The 22,897-nt window shown below is 39.3% G+C and overlaps 1 protein-coding gene across 2 annotated transcripts in view; it reads left to right on the top strand.

Annotated features, from left to right (window-relative positions):
• The window catches only part of TTN (titin), a 270,276-nt gene that overhangs the window by 31,232 nt on the left and 216,147 nt on the right, over positions 1-22,897 (top strand). For both annotated transcript variants that reach the window (XM_053665080.1, XM_053665079.1), the window contains exons 28-44: positions 92-1,785; positions 1,929-2,210; positions 2,636-2,902; positions 3,000-3,272; positions 3,403-3,666; positions 3,759-4,019; positions 6,092-6,352; positions 6,896-7,159; positions 7,253-7,513; positions 7,628-7,888; positions 8,302-8,562; positions 9,293-9,434; positions 9,522-9,687; positions 10,820-11,051; positions 12,596-12,880; positions 13,115-13,240; positions 18,413-18,601. In XM_053665080.1, the coding sequence (XP_053521055.1) occupies positions 92-1,785; positions 1,929-2,210; positions 2,636-2,902; positions 3,000-3,272; positions 3,403-3,666; positions 3,759-4,019; positions 6,092-6,352; positions 6,896-7,159; positions 7,253-7,513; positions 7,628-7,888; positions 8,302-8,562; positions 9,293-9,434; positions 9,522-9,687; positions 10,820-11,051; positions 12,596-12,880; positions 13,115-13,240; positions 18,413-18,601 (5,489 nt within the window). The remainder of the gene's footprint in view (positions 1-91; positions 1,786-1,928; positions 2,211-2,635; positions 2,903-2,999; positions 3,273-3,402; positions 3,667-3,758; positions 4,020-6,091; positions 6,353-6,895; positions 7,160-7,252; positions 7,514-7,627; positions 7,889-8,301; positions 8,563-9,292; positions 9,435-9,521; positions 9,688-10,819; positions 11,052-12,595; positions 12,881-13,114; positions 13,241-18,412; positions 18,602-22,897) is intronic.

Raw genomic sequence — 22,897 nt, 5'->3', positions numbered from 1 at the left:
AGAAAACTAAGTTCACTCTGCAAACTCAATAACCAAGGAAGCAACAACTACTTCATATATTGATGATTTTTTTTCACCTTTTTTTTTATAGAATTGAAGGAACCAAGGGAGAAGCTGCCCTTAAAATTGATTCCACCGTCAGTCAAGATTCTGCCTGGTATACTGCAACTGCTATTAACAAGGCTGGCCGTGACACTACAAGATGCAAAGTAAATGTTGAAGTTGAGTTTGCAGAGCCTGAACCAGAGAGGAAATTGATCATCCCCCGGGGGACATATAAAGCAAAGGAAATTGCAGCCCCAGAACTGGAGCCCCTCCATTTGCGATACGGTCAAGAGCAGTGGGAGGAGGGTGACCTTTATGACAAAGAGAAACAACAGAAACCATTTTTTAAGAAAAAACTCACTTCCTTAAGACTCAAGCGCTTCGGACCTGCCCACTTTGAATGCAGACTAACACCAATCGGGGACCCAACGATGGTGGTGGAATGGCTCCATGATGGAAAGCCACTCGAAGCAGCCAACAGGCTTCGTATGATCAATGAATTTGGGTATTGCAGTCTCGATTATGGGGTTGCATATTCTAGAGACAGCGGCATCATTACTTGCAGAGCCACTAACAAATATGGGACAGATCACACATCTGCTACCCTTATTGTTAAAGATGAGAAAAGCCTTGTGGAAGAATCCCAACTGCCTGAGGGCAGGAAAGGCTTGCAGAGAATTGAAGAGTTAGAGAGGATGGCTCATGAAGGTGCACTTACAGGTGTAACAACAGATCAAAAAGAGAAGCAAAAGCCTGACATTGTCTTGTTCCCAGAGCCAGTAAGAGTACTTGAAGGGGAGACTGCTAGGTTCCGTTGCCGCGTAACAGGGTACCCTCAGCCCAAAGTCAACTGGTACCTCAATGGACAGCTCATCCGCAAAAGCAAAAGGTTCAGAGTTCGATATGATGGCATTCATTATCTGGACATCGTGGACTGTAAGTCCTATGACACAGGTGAAGTCAAAGTCACTGCAGAAAATCCTGAAGGTGTGACAGAGCATAAAGTGAAACTTGAGATCCAACAGAGGGAAGATTTTAGGTCTGTCCTTAGGCGAGCCCCTGAACCAAAGCCTGAGTTTCGTGTACATGAACCTGGAAAACTTCAGTTTGAGGTACAAAAAGTAGATAGACCTGTTGACACCACCGAAGCCAAGGAAATAGTGAAGTTGAAAAGGGCTGAGAGAATTACTCATGAAAAGGTCTCTGAAGAATCAGAAGAGCTGCGCAGTAAATTCAAGCGCAGAACAGAGGAAGGATATTACGAAGCCATTACTGCTGTGGAGCTCAAGTCTCGTAAAAAGGATGAGTCCTATGAAGAACTCCTGAAGAAGACAAAAGATGAACTTCTCCACTGGACCAAAGAGCTAACTGAAGAGGAGAAGAAAGCCCTTGCTGAAGAAGGCAAAATCACTATTCCAACTTTTAAACCTGATAAAATCGAACTAAGTCCTAGCATGGAGGCCCCTAAAATCTTTGAAAGAATCCAAAGCCAAACAGTGGGCCAAGGATCTGATGCACACTTCCGAGTCAGAGTCGTGGGAAGACCAGATCCTGAATGTGAATGGTACAAAAATGGTGTCAAGATCGAACGCTCCGACCGAATCTACTGGTACTGGCCGGAAGACAATGTTTGTGAACTGGTCATAAGAGATGTGACTCCTGAGGACTCCGCCAGCATCATGGTGAAAGCCATCAATATAGCTGGGGAAACCTCAAGTCATGCGTTCTTACTTGTCCAAGGTAATTTGAATGTCTTTCATTTGATGTATCTGTCTCTATTTGTCCATGAATATCCTATAGTGTATTTTTTCATTTTATTTTCCCATTATTCAAACTGCAAATTTAGTTGAATATAATGTGCTTTTCTCTCTTTTTTCTTGTAGCCAAGCAATTGATCACTTTTACACAGGAATTACAAGACGTTGTTGCTAAGGAGAAAGACACCATGGCAACCTTTGAATGTGAAACTTCAGAGCCATTTGTCAAAGTGAAATGGTTTAAAGATGGTGTGGAGATTCATACAGGAGATAAATATAGGATGCACTCAGACAGAAAGGTTCACTTCCTCTCCATACTGACAATTGACACAGCTGATGCTGAAGACTATAGCTGTGTACTTGTGGAAGATGAGAATGTAAAAACAACGGCCAAACTTGTTGTTGAAGGTAGTAAATAATTCTTTCAATGTTTACTTAAGTTATAAAGTCATTCTTAATATCTAATAAAATAAGCTATGCAATTTTCCTTTCATAAAAAAATTAGTTGGGAACTAGATATAAACTCCATAGAAAGAATTGTGAATTTATACTATTAATCAAGAAGGTTTACAATTTGGACTTTTTAAAAAGCAAGGTTTTTATGTTTTGTTTTTACTTTTTTATTGAAATATACGTCTGTGGTTTAAACAATAATTAAAAAATTAAAGTGATTCCTTTTATTGAATATTTATTACTCAGTTCATCAGCAAGTAGATATTAAGAATATTCCTAATAGTATGGAAGAGATAAGAGATGTAGGAATTTCTCTATACTAAGTCGAGTTGTGTGACTCTCCAGAGAAATTAACCTTTCAAAAATATCTTATGCCTCAGGTGCTGTTATTGAATTTGTAAAAGAACTTCAAGACATAGAAGTTCCAGAATCATTTTCAGGAGAGTTAGAGTGCATTATATCCCCAGAAAATATAGAAGGCAAATGGTATCACAATGATGTGGAGCTTAAATCCAATGGCAAATACTCGATTACATCTCGCCGTGGACGTCAGAACCTTACAGTCAAGGATGTAACCAAAGAGGACCAGGGAGAATACAGCTTTGTTGTTGATGGGAAAAAGACAACCTGTAAACTCAAGATGAAACGTAAGTTTTCCCATTCCTGTTGACCCACAGCAAGCACCATTGTGGCTTATTGATAAACAATGATCATAAAATTATTTTTTCTCCCCGTATTTCACAGCCCGCCCCATTGCTATCCTACAAGGACTTAGTGATCAAAAAGTCTGCGAAGGTGACATTGTTCAGCTTGAAGTTAAAGTCTCCTTAGAAAATGTGGAAGGTGTCTGGATGAAGGATGGCCAAGAAGTGCAGCCCAGTGACAGGGTTCACATTGTGATAGACAAACAATCACACATGCTGCTCATTGAAGACATGACTAAAGAGGATGCTGGAAATTACTCCTTCACCATTCCAGCCCTCGGACTGTCGACCACTGGGCGTGTATCCGTCTACAGTAAGTGCAGCTTCCATAGTTTTATGTGCACATTGTCCAGGGAGGTACGGAACTTGAATCAACAAACATTTGAAACAGAATTCATATTCGTAACTATTTTATGTGTGTGTGTCTCTGTGTGTTTTTGCAGGTGTTGAAGTGATAACACCTCTAAAGGATGTTAATGTGCTTGAGGGTACCAAGGCTATTCTCGAATGTAAGGTCTCTGTCCCTGACGTGACTTCTGTTAAATGGTATTTAAATGATGAACAAATTAAGACTGATGATCGCATACAAGCCATTGTCAAAGGCACTAAGCAGCGACTGGTGATTAACCGGACCCATGCTTCTGATGAAGGGCCATACACGCTGATGGTTGGCAGAGTTGAAACCAGCTGTAATCTCTCTGTAGAAAGTAAGGATTCTTCCATTTAACTGAGTGCTATTTTAAGCATTCTATGTTCCCAGTATAATAATAACCAAGTGATTATTTTCTATTTTCCCCAGAAATAAAAATTATAAGGGGTCTTCAGGACCTTACCTGTACAGAAACCCAAAATGTGGTCCTTGAGGTGGAGCTTTCCCACTCAGGAATTGATGTCTTGTGGAATTTTAAGGACAAGGAAATCAAACCCAGTTCTAAATATAAAATTGAAGCTCACGGAAAAATATATAAGTTGACAGTTCTAAATATGATGAAAGATGATGAAGGAGAATATACATTTTATGCTGGAGAAAATATGACATCTGGAAAACTTACTGTGGCAGGTTGGTACCTTTATCACTTACCCTGAGTTCTTACATGGGACATACATTTTAATATAACAAGTTGTTGCCAGATTCCCATCAGTTTCTCACTTCCATGCCTCTGTTTATGCTGTTCTCAAAGCCAACAGTGCACTCAACACTGTCACATGCACCCTAAATGTTCTTCCAGGCAGACCTACCTCAAATGCTTTCTCTTCTGTGAAGGCTTCTTTAATCTCCCCATCCTTATAAGGCCTCCCAACTCCAACCTCAGGATTACTTTATGTGTGCTCTCTCATGCTCCTTGCCGTATACTGGTTTTATTCCCCATTTGTCTTCTTGTACCAGAGTATAAGCTCCCCAGACTTGGAATGTCTTCTTCTTCTGTGTGTACTGCAGTGTATTGCACGTGAAAGGTGATCAATAGATGTTTGCCGAACTGAGATTTACATAAACTTTCCTATTCTAAAGATGTATTTTTAAATCACTTTTACCTCTATAACTTTTGGGTTTTTTGTTCCCCTCATACTTCTTTATGAACCCAGTGAATGTCTTAAAAATATAACTCAATGTATCTGCATATCTCTTTCTTACGACGTGAAGCAGACTATTGTCATTCAGCAGAAACCCTTAGCTTTAAAATGAAGAATTGAAAGGATAAACCAGTGGTCAGGAAGAAGCTAGAAGTCATCATTGATTTGTTTGGTTTATTACAATTTAAGTATTGAGGAGTTGGGATATTACATTGAGATTAATTTGTGCTGTCCATAATATCTGATATATCATTTTCCCAGAGATTTGACTTTGGAAAAAATACTTCAGAAATAAAATTTCAGATCCTGGACTTTGATATATTTAATATAAACTACATGTTTCTAAATGTTATAATTGCCTACAATATGTGGTGCAGTAATATGCAGTATAGGTTTGTGGTCTAGGCTATACTTATAGACCAGACATGTAGGACGCTGTATCAGCTGGGTTTATGTATGTGCACTCTGTGATGTTCTCACAACGAAGTCACTTAGGGATGTAGTTCTCGTATAATCCCCATCATTTAGTGATGCATGACTATATTGTATAATTGAAATTTGCTAAGAGAGTAAAAGTTGTGTTCTCATAAAATAAATAAATAAATATATGAGGTAATAATTGTGTTAATTAACTCAATTGTGAGACTCCTTTCAAAATGTATACATATATATTGAATCATCATGTTGTACACTTCAAATATATCACAGTTTTGTCAGTTATGCCTCAGTAAAGCTGAAAACAAGAATAAGAAGAAAATAATTAATGTTGAGTATTAAGGTTTTAGTACAATGTTAATATAATTTAAGTAATTATAACAAATTACTATTTAAAAATAAACACATAAATGTGTAGACACAAGAAAAAACTCTGAGCCCTTATAGGACTTTACGCAATATTTTAAAACTATTTCCCGTAGCCAGACATCGCTAGGAACTGGGAACACAAAAATGGATAAGGTATGATATTTTTCTCGAGGAATTCACAACTTAGAGAGGGACAGATTTGTCAGCAACTAACTTGCTGGAGGAGTATTTATGTCTGCCAGTGGATGATGGCAATGGGGGAAGATGTCATAGAGGAGATGACATTTGTCAAAACAGTGCCTTCTGGCATTAGAGGAACCCCGAATCACATGGAAACATTGATTGCTTGGCCATTTTGTTTAGCAAATTTTTCTCCAAATATCAGATGCATTCCCAAGAAATAATCCTTAAGAAGACTAAGCAGAATGCTTCTGAGGAGGCCGGCATTGCCACAGGGGCCCTGCGGGAGGTGTGCTGCCCATCACGGTTCTCAGAATTCCATACTGACCTGACAGTTGCCTTTCCTTTGCAGAACTTCCCTGATTCTAGTATTTTCCCTGGATGCAGCCGTGCATCCTTACAATAGGGGTTTCTGTGACACCTTTTTAATACGGGTTACAATAATTTTATTAGGCACTTCATGATATTCAAATTCATGTTTCAAAGTTTGATGTTTTAAATTTGATAAATCCAAAGAACTTTTTATTGTACAAATATTTTTAAAGGACTTACACTTGTACTTCTCATGTTCCAAAGGCGGAGCGATCTCCAAGCCACTCACGGACCAGACTGTTGCTGAGTCTCAGGTTGCAGTGTTTGAATGTGAAGTCGCCAACCCTGATTCTGAAGGCGAATGGTTGAAGGATGGCAAACACTTACCACGAAGTAACAACATCAAAATTGAATCTGAAGGCCACAAAAGGAGACTTATCATTGCTGCCAGCAGATTAGATGACATAGGAGAATATACCTACAAAGTGGCCACCTCTACAACATCTGCTAAACTCAAAGTTGAAGGTCAGTAATATACAGCAGATTTATCCACTTCAAATCACGTTACATTCTCGACCATTACCATTTTCAAAGTCAAATAGTATAACCATTTGAATGTCATAAGTCTTTATTCCATAAAATCATTATAAACTCTCCAAGCTTTCTTTCTGAGCCATATACCACAAGGTACAAAATTATTTATAGGATGTATTTATATGAAGAAGCATTTCTTAGGCTCCAGCTCTGGAGAACAGCTAAATTAGATGTTTCCATTTTCCATTCCTCTTTCACTCTTCTCTAATCAATCTATTAAGCTGTTAGTACATGGCTCAGTAAATTTCCTCCCATTCAAGTATAGAAAAACCATTGCACAATGCACATTTCAAACTGGATCCCAGGTTTTCCTACATAACCTTAAGATGTCTTTTAAAACAGCGATGCCACGTAACCACAATATTTTTTGATAAGCATACATGTGCAAGATGACCAGGTAATGATCTTATTTAGGACTTTTTTATTTGACGATATCATCCTTATTTTTTAAACCAACCATAAATTTGTCTTCAGCTGTCAAAATTAAGAAGACTCTGAAGAATCTCACAGTGACAGAGACGCAGGACGCTGTTTTTACTATCGAGCTAACACACCCGGATGTGGAAGGTGTCGAGTGGATCAAAAATGGGGTTGTCCTGAAATCCAATGACAAGTACGACATCTCAGTCAAAGGAACCGTTTACTCTCTGAGAATTAAAAACTGTGCCCTTGCGGATGAGTCTGTTTATGGCTTCAAGCTCGGAAGGCTGGGAGCCAGTGCCAGACTGCATGTTGAGAGTAAGTTGACTCAGAAACCACTTTACAAGTTGCCAATTCATGGTTCCTAACAAGCTAACCATTTCACTGACTCACTTCAACCTTCCTTATTAGCTGTCAAGATCATTAAAAAGCCAAAGGACGTGACTGCTTTGGAAAATGCCACTGTGGCCTTTGAAGTCAGTGTTTCCCATGACACGGTTCCTGTGAAATGGTTCCACAAGAACGTGGAGATCAAGCCGAGTGACAAACATAGACTGGTCTCCGAAAGGAAGGTGCACAAACTGATGCTGCAGCACATTGCCCCCGCGGATGCTGGCGAGTACACGGCTATGGTGGGACAACTGGAATGCAAGGCTAAACTCTTCGTGGAGAGTAAGTATGAGGCGCACCTCAGCAGTTCCCTGGCTGATTACCAGGCATCCTCTTGTTTGTTTGGTTCATCCACTTTTAAAATAACATGTATTAACTGAGGTACTTTTTTCCAAGCACTACATATTACAAAAACCATGAAAAGCATCGAAGTGCCTGAGACCAAAACAGCCTCCTTTGAGTGCGAGGTATCCCACTTCAATGTCCCTTCCATGTGGCTGAAGAACGGTGTGGAGATTGAGATGAGTGAAAAGTTCAAGATCGTCGTGCAGGGAAAACTCCACCAGCTGATCATCATGAACACCAGCACAGAGGACGCGGCAGAATACACATTTGTCTGTGGCAATGACCAAGTCAGCGCCACCCTGAAAGTGACCCGTAAGTTTAAAAAAGAAGGCATATCCAGTAGACTAGTTGTTATTCCATATGCTACATGTTTCTTTCTTGACTGTTTAGTCCACTGAAAATTCCTTGATTGAAAGGTCTACTGAGACTTCATGCTGAGTTAGGCACTAGTATCTCCACCTAAATAGGATTTTCCAATAAGAGTGCCATTGAAGGCTACCTATAAAGATGCTCCGGTGTCTGTTGCTTGCAATTTCTGTTTCTCTGTTACTTGGCATTGTCCCAGAGAGAGGATGGTACCTGGAAGGTATCATTGCTCATATCTGTGAACTGTAATCACCTTAATAGAGATACTAAATACCTCCCAGGTTTTCATTCTGCACCTGTTGTGACCCCTGTCATACTGACACAAGTCTCCTTGGGTGTGTCTCCTTCCCCTTTTGCAGCAATCATGATTACGTCCATGCTGAAGGACATCAATGCTGAAGAAAAAGACACCATTACCTTTGAAGTGACAGTGAACCATGAAGGCATCTCTTATAAATGGTTAAAGAATGGTGTGGAAATCAAATCAACGGACAGGTGCCAGATGAGAACCAAAAAGCTCACGCACTCATTGAACATCAGGAATGTTCACTTTGGAGATGCTGCCGAGTACACCTTTGTGTCTGGAAAAGCCACATCGACAGCCACCCTTTATGTAGAAGGTACAGCTTCATAAATGACATGTCCAGAAAAATAATGTTGAACACACTACATAAAATGTTAATTTGTACATAAATTGATGAATGGATAAATAAAATGTGCTATATCCCCACTATGGAATATTATTGAAAAATAAAAAGGAAGTGCTGATCCATGCTACAGCATGGGTGAACCCTGAAAACTTGATGCCTGGTAGAAAATCCAGTCACTCGTCCTGACCAGTGTGGCTCAGTTGGTTGGGTGATGGCCCTCAAAACTAAAGGTTGCTGGATTGATTCCTGGTCAGTGCACATGCCTGGGTGGTGGGTACACGGGTTCAGTACCCAGCTGGGACACGTGCCAGAGACATCAATGTTTCTCTCACTCTCCCTCCCTTCCCCTCTCTCTAAAAATAAATAAATCTTTAAAAAAAGGAAAAGCCAATCACAAAGGATTACATTTTGTCTGATTTTATTTAGATAAAATCCTCATAATACAAACATCTATACAGACATAAGTTGGCATAAGACTGAGGAGAACCAATGAGAAGGATGTCGGGTGATAGAAAAGGGGTTCATAGATTCTTTCTAGGGTAACAAGAATGTCCAAAAATCAATTGTGGTGATGGTTGCACAACTCTGGATATACTAAAAACCACTGAATTATATACTTAAATGGGTGGGTTTTATAGTATGTGAATTATATCTTAATAAAGCCATGAAAAAAATTAATGTTTTATATTCTCTTTTCCAGCTCGCCATATTGAATTCAGGAAACACATTAAGGACATTAAGGTTCTAGAGAAGAAGCGAGCCATGTTTGAATGTGAAGTCTCCGAGCCCGACATCACTGTGCAGTGGATGAAGGATGGCCAAGAGCTGCAGATTGTGGACAGGTCGGTTGTTCTGTTCGCCACATTCCAGGAATTCCCAATTTCCTTTGAGCCGTCATACATTAACTTTAACTTCCATTGCATCCATAGAATAAAGATACAGAAGGAGAAATATGTCCACCGCCTTCTGATTCCATCCACCCGGATGTCTGATGCTGGGCAGTACACGGTGGTGGCCGGAGGCAACTTGTCCACTGCTAACCTCTTTGTGGAGGGCAGAGATGTTCGCATCCGAAGTATTAAAAAGGAGGTCCAGGTATTGTATATATGCCAAAGTTTTGGAGAAATTACCAATACTCCATAATTTATAGTTTTATATTTTAATTATTAACTTTTAAATTGTCTAACCACAGTCTTCTAAAGAATTAAGTCAACTGACCTCACTGGCTTAGATTCTCATGCTGACATGAATTTTGTTATGGTCTCCCCTCGCCTAGGGAATAAGTGTGTCATTAGCAGCTGTCAAAATTCTTTCATCGACACAGCTGGAGAAACTGCACCATCTAATGCAGTAAATGGCTACTTGCCAAACAGCAGCAACCAGAAAAAAACAAACTAAAATTTATATTGTGATGTTTACACATCAACTAGAATTATGGGGATTCTGAACAAGGCAGCATTTTCTTGGAAGCTGCCTATGAGGGAGAGGCAGGTGTGTAGGGACTTCCCTGAGAACACTGAGGCTGGGGTCAAAGAGGAAGTCCAGTATGACCAAGTCTGGATTCCTAGCAAAGATGCTGATCAAACACCTTTGCTACCTACTATGTGGAGAGTTTGTCCTCACGGGTGCCAGTCTTCCCACATGATATAATGGAGGTAACAGGTAAAGAGAAGCATCATTTGAGTTTAGTTCCATCATATTGCTCATCCAAGAAAAACTGGGCATTACAGGCCTCAGGCCACAGTGGAAAAGCCTCCAGTGAGGGCTCAGCCCCCTGGATATGTTCTCCACCCTTTATTGTCTGATTCTGAACCTTGAGTTCCTCACTTTTAAAATGCTTCCTACCTCATTCCCAAGGCTATTGTTTATATCACATGAAATCAAATTGAATAGCAACTTAAAAAAGCATTACAAGTAATTAAAAGGCTAGAGGTATACACTGGAATTATTTCTGTTATTATTAACTAACAAGCAAACATTTAGGGATCAAATCATTGTTTCTTTGAGCAACATCCTCAGTGCAGGTATAAGCATGATTCTCTCCAAAAGAAGTTTGGGTACCATTTGCCCAAAGATGAGCGGGAAACATAAAATGGGCTATAACCAATCAACTAATTATATCATAAGGTATAGGTTTTGCGTTCTCTTCAAATGAGCACTTTTAAGACCTGGTTAACTGAAAGGAAACCAAGGCTTCAGTTTTCTCTTTATGCTGCTTCATCAAAAGGTTATTGAGAAACAACGTGCTGTCGTTGAGTTTGAGGTCAACGAAGATGATGTGGATGCCCACTGGTATAAGGATGGCATTGAAATCAACTTCCAAATTCAAGAACGACACCAATACGTCATAGAGAGAAGAATCCACCGAATGTTTATCTCTGAGACCAGGCTCAGTGATGCCGGTGAATACACCTTTGTGGCAGGAAGGAACAGGAGTTCGGTTACTCTCTACGTCAATGGTAGGTGGAGATTTTAACCCATTTTGTGGATCCATCTGGAACAACTCTTCCCCTTTAAGTTACTGAAGTTCTGGGTAGTTTCTGGGTAATTTCTAAAGAACCTGTGGTACTTATGTGGTTACATCTATATTTATTTTCATGTTATATCTGTGGAAAAGGGATGGCACCTATTAAAATGACTGTTAAGACGTCATTTCCAAAAAGCACTGGATGGCTAGATTTTTATTTATTGGTCAACACTGATGAACATACATGTCAATTATAATATAGACCAAGTGACTTTCTAGATACAGCATTCAGCTCTTCTAGTTGTCTGCCCTTGCCACTAACCGCTTACGTACCAGCAGCACTGCTAAGCAGTAGGAGCATTTACAGCCTCCAGTCGGCAGTTCCTCAGCAGAACCCAGAGGTCCCCTTTCAGACCACGGAGGCCTAGAGAGCAGCAGGCAGTGTGGAAAGAGGTTCTCTCTGCCCGAGCTCTAGGACCAGAGGCTCTTAATTTTAAGGGGGAATTCCACATGTTACCAAGTCCTAAGATGAATGCCATTAAACCACGCACTTTGCTCATTAGAAACCTTAAAGCTGAATTTGAGGCCGGCCTTGATCTGAGACTAATCTATATACCTAAAGCAAATGCAACCTCCATCCCTCTTCTTCCCTATCTTGGGCCGTTATCTACCTGAACAAACACCCGAGAGGCAGGTGAAGAGACACGAGGAGTGATCTCAAGATTCACAAACTGAGCTATATTGCCAAGATTCCCTCAGTCTCTAAGAGACCAAATGGTCCCTGTATCCAGTCATTATTATTTCTGTAGTAGTGGGGAAACTGAGGCATGGAGAAGGAAAGGCCTTTTCTATGGCAGTCTCAGAAACCAGCCTCATAGAAGTCATTTTTCTTCTTTTCCAGGTTCCCTGAGTTACTCAGGTCCCCTTCCTTATCCCAGGACTAAGAATATGCTTTCACTAGCATAACAGGAAAGATGATTTTTTTAAAAAACCTACCTAATTACATTTAACTAGATCTGAAATAACATTCAGTCATTCTTTCATACTTAAGATACCCTTCCCTGGTCCCTGTATATAAAGAAATGACTATGACATGTACACAAATATTTGCAAAACAAGCAAACCTGACTGAGATGAGCCACCTTACCACATGAGTTGCCCAAATGACTTTTAAAAATAAATAGCATGTAGAAGTTGTTCTAGACTTATTTAGAGTTCTGGTCATCACTGCACCCCACCCAGACCCTAACAAGAAACAGGGTCATCGTGTTATGTTGAGAAACATTTTCAGCACTTTTTGCCCCCGTGCAAAATATCCAAAGTATCTCTCTAAAGCTATTCCCTCTACTTAAGTACAAAATTCTAAAGGTTTTAGCACAAAGAATGTCCTAATATTCTGAGACAAGGCAAGATATCACAATTCCAAAGCTTTATTTTGAGTGGGTAACCACAGAGCAATGAATTAATGTAAAGTTTCATGGGCTGTTCCGTGTTTTTGCATTTTTTCACAAGTTATTTGTTTTCATTTACTCTCAGCTCCAGAACCACCCCAAGTTCTACAGGAGCTCCAGCCTATTACCGTGCAATCTGGCAAGCCTGCCCGCTTCTGTGCTGTGATATCTGGCAGACCACAGCCCAAAATTTCCTGGTACAAGGAAGAGCAGCTGCTTTCCACTGGCTTCAAGTGCAAATTTCTCCATGATGGCCAAGAGTATACCCTTCTCCTAATTGAAGCTTTCCCAGAGGACGCAGCTGTCTATACCTGTGAAGCCAAGAATGACTATGGCATTGCCACGACCTCGGCTTCACTCTCAGTGGAAGGTAGGAATGTCTTGCTACTTTTCAGCTTTTAATAAAACCTAAGAAACCAGACTTTTGCGTTCTCCCAGTGTGTTTAAAAATACAATTTGGAGCTCATAAAAGTAGACTGCTCTACAGCTTGGGAATTAGGACAGTGGTCCAATGTGAGATAAATTAAGATTAATTGGCATGCCTTGTTCTGTGAGGGCTGGATGGTGACTCAGTCACGATAAATCCTGTGGTCCCTTTCTTTAGTTCCGGAGGTTGTGTCTCCTGATCAGGAAATGCCAGTTTATCCTCCTGCCATCATCACCCCGCTTCAAGACACTGTCACTTCTGAGGGACGGCCAGCTCGTTTCCAGTGCAGAGTTTCTGGAACAGGTAGGTTCATAAGCAACAGTATCACTGCTGGTATTTACAAAGAAACATGTGGGGGACAGGCTTTTACACCCTTTCCTTCATCACAAACATCTCTCATGCATAATGTAAGGTTTAATAGGACTCTTACAGAAGAGTTACTTAAATTATTCAATTAAATTATATCAGTGTTTTCCAATACTGGTCTATTTCCAATACTATACACCTAAATATGATTAAGGTGGTAAATTTTGTTATGTGTTATTTTTTCACCACAATAAAAAAAATTAGATAGTGTCTTTCAATGTTTTAAATTTCAAAACAATTTCATGTTTTCTTTCTGATTATTATTGCACTTTTGTTATCTCTTAAAATATAATAGAAACTACAATTATTACTAGATTAATTATAATAGCACTTTGGAAAGATTCAAAAGAAGGGCCTATTTATATGTAAGACATTATTAAGTCTCTGGACAGTGTTTGCATGAAAGAGTGTATTGTCTTGTAGTGGTCAAAAGTAGAGGTTTTATGGTCAGAGGCTGGATTTGAATCTTGGTTCCCCTGTGTGACCTTAGGCAAATATATGGTTTTTCTGGTTCTCTTTCTTTTATGAATAAAATGAAAATAATATTGCATTCAATCTTAGAATGAACATTTCATGGGGACAAGGATTCTGTCTTAGTACCTAGAACCTGGTGGCTGAAAGCGATAGCTAATTAGGGAAACTCCATAAGAACAGGTGGATCTTTGTCCTACAATAGCACTATACATAATAGATACTCAATAAGTAATTATTGATTGGGCAAATGAGCGATCAATAATTACTTATTGAGTATCTATTAATCATTGTTGAATGATTAATACCAATCACTGGAGACCGTTACCAAAATTGCATTAGATAACCCAAGGCAGCACTTAGCACAGTACCCATTATACATTAATCCCTCAATCAGTTACGCTCTTTAACTGGGGCATCTACCCAAATATCGTCAACCGCTCCTCCAACCAAGTAGTTTGACCTTGGTACAATGAGACAGTATGGAGCCATTTCAAGCCAATTATGATTGTAGGATGACCTCAGAAAGGGACAAAATCAACTTCATCCAAAATGAAAATTACTCCCTTATTTACTTGGCTCTTGTATCCCACCACCAGAGGAAAATTCTTTAAGCTTGGGTGTCTCATAGCACTCCTAATAAGTCATATGGTTTTGTTTATTATGCTCCTCCCATTAGTTTATGACCCAGTATTACATTGCCAAAAGCCATTTTCCTAAGCAAGTTAGCATTCCAGTTGAGCAGCTATGTCCTCGTGATTTCCTTCTCTGGGGTGAAGATGCTAATCTAGAAACCAAATGGACTTGTTTGATTTTTATGAGCATAATTAAAGAATATAATGCATACAAAGCACCTATAAGATAGCTGGCAAGTGACTGGTGCCCAATACATTAATTTTGTTATAGCCATAGACATTAATTATATAAATATAAAATTCTGGTATTGTGTGAGCTGTGTGGGCAAATACCATAGCCCTTGTCAACTTCAAAGCATAGTGTGAGGGAAATATGGCCAATCAGAAATGACTTGATAATATTATATTAACACAATAGAGAAAAATATATTTTAATATCAAATTTGCGAAAGCCACACTAATTTATCCATTCATTGAATTTTTAGAAGAAAATTTTCCAATAAATATACATATATATGAATTGTCCAGAGTATTAAACCACCTTAACAATGTTTGTATGGTGCTTTTTACTTTATAAATTATATTATACTTTTGCCTTGAAGGTGTTGCAAAAATACATTTGAAGTCCTCTACAAGACTCCAATTGGGGTAAAAAAGAAAGAGGAAAACATCCTTTCTATATGATTGATGTCTTTAAATGTTTGAATAGAGTTTATCAATTCATGAGATTATTAACACTCTACATGTGGTAATATTTACACACACATACAGGTTTTAGCACCTAAAAACATATTGAAAATATGTTTTCAATATGCACCTCTTGAAAACATATTTTCTTTTTTTGATCAAAATTTGTATTTTATTTTACTTTTTGAAAACATGTTCTATATGAGAAAAATTAAATTCATTAAATAAAATGCCCTTTCAGAGGCTTACCACATAGTTTCATGTCCCCAGGACTGAAAATATTTATGCAACTCTGACCAGGTATTGCCTTAAGATATTTAGTGAAGATATTTCCTTCTATAAATTGGAAAAAAATTATGGGGCTTCAAAAGCCTCATTCCCATGTTTGGGAGCTGAAAGTTCCCTCAAAAGTTGCTGAAGCAGGAAGCACTGTCCCTAGCCATGGGTGATGCTTTCATGAGTAAAAATGTTGTCTATTAAAGGTCTCTGGTGCCACCTCCTGGTGGAAGAGCAGTTTGGAAAAGTAGAATTTTAAAATTTGTGTTTGCTAGTGTTTATTCTACAGATGAGTCGGAACCACTGGGAGGCTTACAGAGTGACAGCTAGCTAAGTGAAACAATCAATAATTTTTGTAGCAATGATGGATGTCCATTTTCATTTAAGCATCTATTCAGTTTTATTTTACCAACAGTTGTGTCCTTGCTATTGAGACATTATCTTAGGTACTAGGGATGCTGAGACCTGGCTCTTGCCTTCATAGAGCTCAGCGTGAAGGTTGTAAGTGCTGCCACAACCCATGTAATCAGTACTCTGTGTCTGGGAGACCGTGAAAAAAGATGTGTGGACTGAGCATCGAAGAATCCATAGGGTCATTGAATACAACAGTGTTCCGGGCAGAGAACCACATTCACAAAGTCACTTTGTGTGCTGGGAATGACACATGGTTTCAGTACGGTGGGAAAGTGATGTAATGAGTGGGCAAGAAGCCTAGGGCCAGATATGAAAGTGTTTGGTAGTCCCTGCTTAGGATTTTTTTATTTTATCTTATTTATGTTGAGGAGCCACTGAAGGATTTCTAAGCTGCTGAGCACTTGATCAGGTCTTTGTTTCAGAAACAATACTGAGATAGTTCGAGGAGGAATGGTGAAAGTGTGGGCGGAGACTGGAGGTAAGGGACCGGGGAGAGGCTTAGCACAATAGGTCTGGAGAGTGTTGGCGAGGCTCCCACCAGGGGCCTCAGGAGAAAAAGGGGGTAAAGTGTAGAATTCAGGAGGTAAAACGTACAAGATTAGGAGCCAAATGCAACAGACTGGTGGAGGTGAGGAGCAGGGGCAGTGGGATGGCCTCCAAGGAGCCACGAGAGGCCCGGGACCAACAGACACAGTGGCAGCCCAGCTAGCAGCACCCAGTCCATTGCCAAGAGAGGTCTCACCTGTTAGCTCTTTTCCTGTTGGCAATTCATGCCGGTTCTACTGCTTCATTCAGTTCACCAAAGGAAGGAGTTGCAAGAATAAGCGAAGAACCTCTAAAGGTGCAAGCCAAATTCTTCATCTTTCCATTTCCATTGACAACCAAACAACCGAAATAATTGTGGGATGATGGCACGGGACCCTGTGCTTAGCATGTTATTTAAGGCCCTGCCTATTCCTTCCATGATGTGATGTGAGACATCCTTGCTCTGGTGACTGGCTTGTGCTAGTGGTTTGTAAAGCACTTTCAGAGGTGTATGCATTTAATCCATGCACCAATGTTATGCAGTGAATAGCCCGTGAATGATTATGCATCTCGTTTTACAAATGAGAAACTGGTCCAGAGAGATTAAATGATATGTCTAAGATCACACAGTCGGTAAATCGTAGTGTCAGGACTCCATTTCCTACCCATTTTTGTTGTCTGAAGAAGCAAAAAGATGTGTTTCTTCAAAAGGAGAACCTGTAGTTTATAAACAAGTCACTACCCTCGTGAGAAGGACGGGAACCTTCATAAACCAATATTTGCAATCTATGTGAACAAGTGTAAGATGATTGAACTATTCAAATATCCCAAATAGATTGGTATTGAGATAAGGAAGTTATAGAGTGATGGTCCTCCAGAAACAAAATGGCTTTGATTTTGGCTTCTAAAACAAGTTACTAAATTTAAATCCACTGTCAGCTTATAGGGTTATAGTTTTAATGGAAATATAATAGTTGGGTTTTTTTTTTTGGTTTTTATAGACAAAAAACTGTACTTGAAAAATAACTAAATAAAATTAATTATAAAAAAAGAAATGAATAAATAAAATCTCTAAGAAAAAAAAAGGAAATATAATAGTTTTTAAGGTGCCCATCACATTAACAACCTAATACCATTATTTTATCTCTGCTTTGGGGTTTTTATTTTTTATCATTTTAAGATGGTTTAATTCCTAGTGTGGATAGCTAGTTTTAGTATTATTTATTACTGCTGCTACCATGGCAAAAGCCAAATACATCTAAGATGCCCAAATCCCATGATTCTTTCTTTCCATCTAAAAATTATTTTCAATTTGAAAAGTATTTCTCTGTGGTGCTGAGAGCTTTCAATCCTTGATTATTGGAAATAAAAAACAATACAGTTTTTTCTCTCCAGCCCATTTTAGACTTTGTGGGATATTGATCTTTTCGGCTCTCTCTTTAGTTGGTCTTAGTGTACACCAGAAGTGCAGCTTTTCTTTACTTCTAGTCTCGGTAGGCAGCCACAACCCCAAATCAAACTCTTCATGCTGATTGTTTCCCAGGACTTGTCTTGTTCTCCAGGGCACTGACTAGATCAGCATCTTTTCCCTACTTCCACAGCATGACACATAAAGGTTATTACAAGAATATAACTAAAGCCCTGGCTGGTGTGGTGATGTGGATTAAGTGCCAGCCTATGAACCAAAGGGTTGCTAGTTTGATTTCCGGTCAGGGCACATGCCTGGGTTGCAGGCCAGGTCCCCAGTTGGGGGGACGCCAGAAGCAACCACACATTGATGTTTCTCTCCCTCTCTTTCTCTCTCCCTTCCCCTCTCTCTAAAAGTAAATAAATAAATCTTTTTTTAAAAGAATATGAAGTTGTAAATTTTTAAAAAATTACAACCAGTCTGTAAGCTAAACTTTTCTAGAATAGTTTTTCCTTCTTAAAGATGAAAGCAAATCATTTAAGAGCACATGAGGCATGCCTAAAAGAAAAACATGGTGTTATAAAGATAAATGTGAAATATAGTCACTGGTACAATCAATATTGTGCTTGCAGGTAAATTTAAAAGAGCCACCTGTTTCTGTGATTTAAATATCATTGTTCTTTTGTGCTACAGATCTAAAAGTGTCTTGGTACAGCAAAGACAAGAAAATCAAGCCATCTCGCTTCTTTAGAATGACTCAATTCGAAGACACTTACCAACTGGAAATTGCTGAAGCTTATCCAGAAGATGAAGGAATTTATACTTTTGTTGCTAATAATGCTGTAGGTCAAGTATCAAGCACAGCCAACTTGAGACTGGAAGGTAGAGTACAACAGCTTTAAGAACCACATTTCAATATAGATCTAATCTCACCGTCAGTAACAGTCACTAAAGATTTCATGTAAATCATTCTTGGTCTTATCATTGTCTTTTAATGCAACTAATCATTTTCATGGTCATGTCGTGTTCTCACTTTTCATTTACTCCTTCTCATCCTGAATCATATGCCGTCATTTTTTTCTTTGGGCCTGACTTCGTCTCAGTAACATTTTGTGATGCATTGCTCTCATCACCAGCTTTCCTGCTTCCTGATCAGCACGTATCAGAATGGGGAGAAACGTACTTAAATAAATAGGCTTATTTGTTTCCTCATTTAGTTAGGATAAAAATTTAAATGTTCTTAAATCTGAGAGTGTTACCATGCCCCCGTTTTGTGGACATAATTCTGCCTTCACAACAGAGACAGTGGACAACTTCAGGTTCGTGTTCCAGCCAGCTGGACTCGCCATCATTCAAAGAATGCCTGCAGGTTGGGGGGCCCAGTCCTGAGATGGTTCAGCATTTCTGTTACTTGGGTCCCTTGAATTACAGTCAGACACTTCTTCAAAAGTGATTGGGGGGGGAGGCCACCTTGATTCAAAACCAGAGAACAATGTTTTTTTTACAGAGTATTTTTCCTGAGCTAATTTAATCTATATAGTACTAAGTATATACAAATACATAAGGATTGGGTCAACTTTTAATTTTTTCCTTCATTGTAAACAAATTATAAAAACAGATATTTTCTTAATGATTTAAAGTGGTTTGCAAAATAGAAAATCTGTTTTTATGACCAGAGGGAGAAAAAATAGAAACAGAAAATGAGGATACCAATGCCAAATTGCATACTCCACTACTGCCTTCATGAACAATATAGTGAAGTTCTTTAGACTATTGATGTCTCAGTTTGTTTGTCTGCAAAATGAAAGTGAACTTGTATGATGTTGAATCAATAGTGGCATACATTGACAAGGCATTAGGATTGGACTGGACACTAGTCCACTGTTGAAATTTGCAACAGATCCCCCAGATGAATTCTGGTTTCAGTACAGGTTACAACATTAAAGGTTGGCATGCTTCTTTTCAGGATTTAGCAAACTTGAAGAAGTTACATCAAACTCCCAATGGCATGTCTCTTCATCACTTTCATTTAAGAAGGAATCCCTTGGCCAAAAGCCCATCTTCATCCAGCCTCTATCAAGCCTCAGGGTGCACTGCGGGGAGACAGTCAGATTTCATGCAAGGGTTTCTGGCATTCCCAAGCCAGAAATCCAGTGGTTTCATAACCAGCAGCCAATTCTACCTACAAAAGATATAGTTTTCCATTTTGAGGAGTCCACAGGCATGGCTTTAATGCTTATAGTTGATGCTTACTCAGAGCATGCTGGGCAGTACTCTTGCAAAGCAGCCAATAGTGCTGGGGAAGCCACTTGTGCGGCTACACTCACAGTGACTCCAAAAGGTAAAGCCCATCTTGCTTCGAAGACTTTGATTTGCTGCTCACCTCCTACTCCCCCTGTTACTAATGAGAGTCTTGGCTGCCTGTTTCATTGCATATTGTGGTCAGTCCATAATATACTAATAAAATAACTCCCAACAAGTGCCCCCCCTCCAGGTCTCCGTTATGGGATAATCTACGTATATACTTTAAATCCACTATATGTTCTGTGCATTCTATTTGTAATTATTTTGTTAAGCATCAACTCTGATTAATATTTTTACTTTTCTAAACATCTCATGCGTCATTAATGATCTGTTTGCTGTATATTCTTGACGATGTATATTGTGGAGGGAGGACGAATGTTACAGAAAGAGAGGCTGGCTCTGTATGATTGCAATGACAGCAGAAGAAAGAAACCAGACACTACATGGCATCCTCATGAGCCTCATCACCCATTCATCTCATTCATCTCATTCATCACGTTCATCACCGGGAATGCATCTTCTTTTGTGCGCTCCTGATGTCTTAGAGCATACTGAGTCTGGCACGCTGCTTCCAAGTGACAATGATGTCTTTCATCTTCATCTTCCATGCCATTTTGTGTTACTAACTTAGCCAAGTGACAAAACTTAGATCTTAATATTCTTTTTTTTTTTCTTGTCACTTGATTATACAGTGCAAGCCCTAGCTAGGCAAAGTTCTGGGAAAGATGTAAGAGAGTCCACCAAGCCCCAGGCAGTGGCAGATTCCTCTTTCACAAAGCAGGAGAGCAAAGTGTCCCAAAAAGAAATTAAGTCATTTCAAGGATCATCATATGAATGTGAAGTGCAGGTTTTTGAAAGTATATCTCAAAGTTCCACCCACACAGCTGCATTCGTTCGAGGTGTAGGCTCACACCATCCTGCATCCCTTTCACAACTTGCTGAAAACACTGGTTTATCTGAGAAATATGCTGAAGAGATGATGGACAAGGCACCAAAGATCCTTCTGCATCTGCGGGACCTCTCTGTCAAGTGCGGCGACACTGCTCAATTCCTCTGTGTTTTAGAAGATGAGTCTTCTGTTGATGTAACCTGGACTCATGAAGGTGCAAAGATAGAGGAATCTGAGAGATTGAAGCAGTCACAAAATGGAAATACCTGGTTCCTTATCATACATAATGTTCAGCTGGTAGACCAAGGATTGTACAGCTGTACTGTACACAATGAGTATGGAAAGAAGACGACATCAGCAGTACTAAGTGTAGAAGGTGGTTATTTGATTTTTACCTATGACTTACTTCATTTCATCTTCATCGCTTTCCGCAGCTTTTCTGCCATGCAAATTGGATCAATGAATACATTAATTAGAGTATTTCTAAATTAATGATCTAATCTCAATGGCTTATAAAAGTCAACCAAGCCACTGGCCAAACTGTTTAAGAACATTTAACTTTCCAGTCTAGAGTTAGGAAGTATAACTTGCAAATCCAGGTTTAAGAAGTTAATGTTCACTTCACATGTACTAACTTTCCTAATATTTATCAAATATGACACCTAGGAAGAAGGTTAAGGTGTTACAGCTTAAGTATACATTGAATATTTATTATTGTGCCTGATGCTGTGCTAAATTTAAATGTTTTGATATTAGGAAGTTCAAAAATTCTCATTTGCCCTTCATTTTTATCTGGAGGTTCTAGCTATTTACAAGGAAGCCATGAAATTAAAAATTGGGCACTTAAAGTAATAGGGCTCTGTCTGGGCCAAATTTAGTTGTTATTCTTAATAAATCAGGCTGCTTTTATAGCCTCAGATCATTATTTTGGTTGTTATTGTACTCGATTGATTCTCCCCTGTGTCTGGAAAGCCATGAAAAAATTTGTCTGAACAAAGGATGGCTTCTTTCTCTTATCCTTGGATTTTCCTTTTAGATACTAATGAAACAAGAAAATTATTCTTTATTTGCTAGAAGTCCATGCTGCACATCTTCAGACAAAGCAGCTTTACTGGAGGGAAGCCAGTAGAAGAAGAGTATGGGCACCCCCAGGGTCTGTTGAGAGCGGTGGCCTCAGGTTCTTACCTGACCCGACTGTACCATTTTTTGAGTCGTTATACAGGAGCTGGGGGCAACAAATACAGTGCCTGTGCCCAGCCATCTCAACCCCACACTTGGAAATTGGCTCATTAATTCACTTAATAACTACAATATTCACTCCCTAAAAGGAGGCGTTTTTCTTTCTGAAGCTGACATTTTGTTCTATAGCTATTGCTGGTTGTATTTCCAAAGCCTACAACGCCTCTCAACAACTGAGATCTAGTTATGTGAATAAGATGGAAAATTCCACCATCCAGAGAGCTGACCTCAGCTGCTGGCTAGCACAGTAATCACAGGGTCACTGTTTATCTGGAGTTGATATCTACAAGTCATGTAGGTGACAACTGTGACAGTTTCTGCAGCAATGCAATCGGGACTTAGCTATATTGTGGAGGCGGGAGAAATTTGGATCTCTCTACTTATTTCCTAAAGAACCCAGTGCCACAGCACAGGGCTTGAAGGTCAACTCCCCAAAGGGGATTTGATTGGAGATTTTTTGCCCCAGGAATTCTAGTTCCAATGAAATATTATTAAAGTGCTCTTAGAGCATGAATAGTTTTTTTCTGGAAAGTCCAGAATGCCTTATTTGATCTTAAGAGAGTTAAAACATAAGCTACTTTTAAATGAAGGGTGAAGGATCAGGCACTGTTATCCAGTTACCTAACATAAGGCCAGTCTTTACATGTTCCTCTTTTATTTTGGCCTCATAACTTTACACAGGCCACAGAGTTATCCATGAAGATCCAGTAAGAATATAAAGCCCAGAAGTCAGTGTAAGCTGAGTT

Source organism: Artibeus jamaicensis, unplaced genomic scaffold (assembly GCF_021234435.1).
Source record: "Artibeus jamaicensis isolate MK-2021 breed Jamaican fruit bat unplaced genomic scaffold, CSHL_Jam_final contig_391, whole genome shotgun sequence".
NCBI lineage: Eukaryota > Metazoa > Chordata > Mammalia > Chiroptera > Phyllostomidae > Artibeus > Artibeus jamaicensis.
This window is presented reverse-complemented; position numbering and strand designations above follow the sequence as displayed.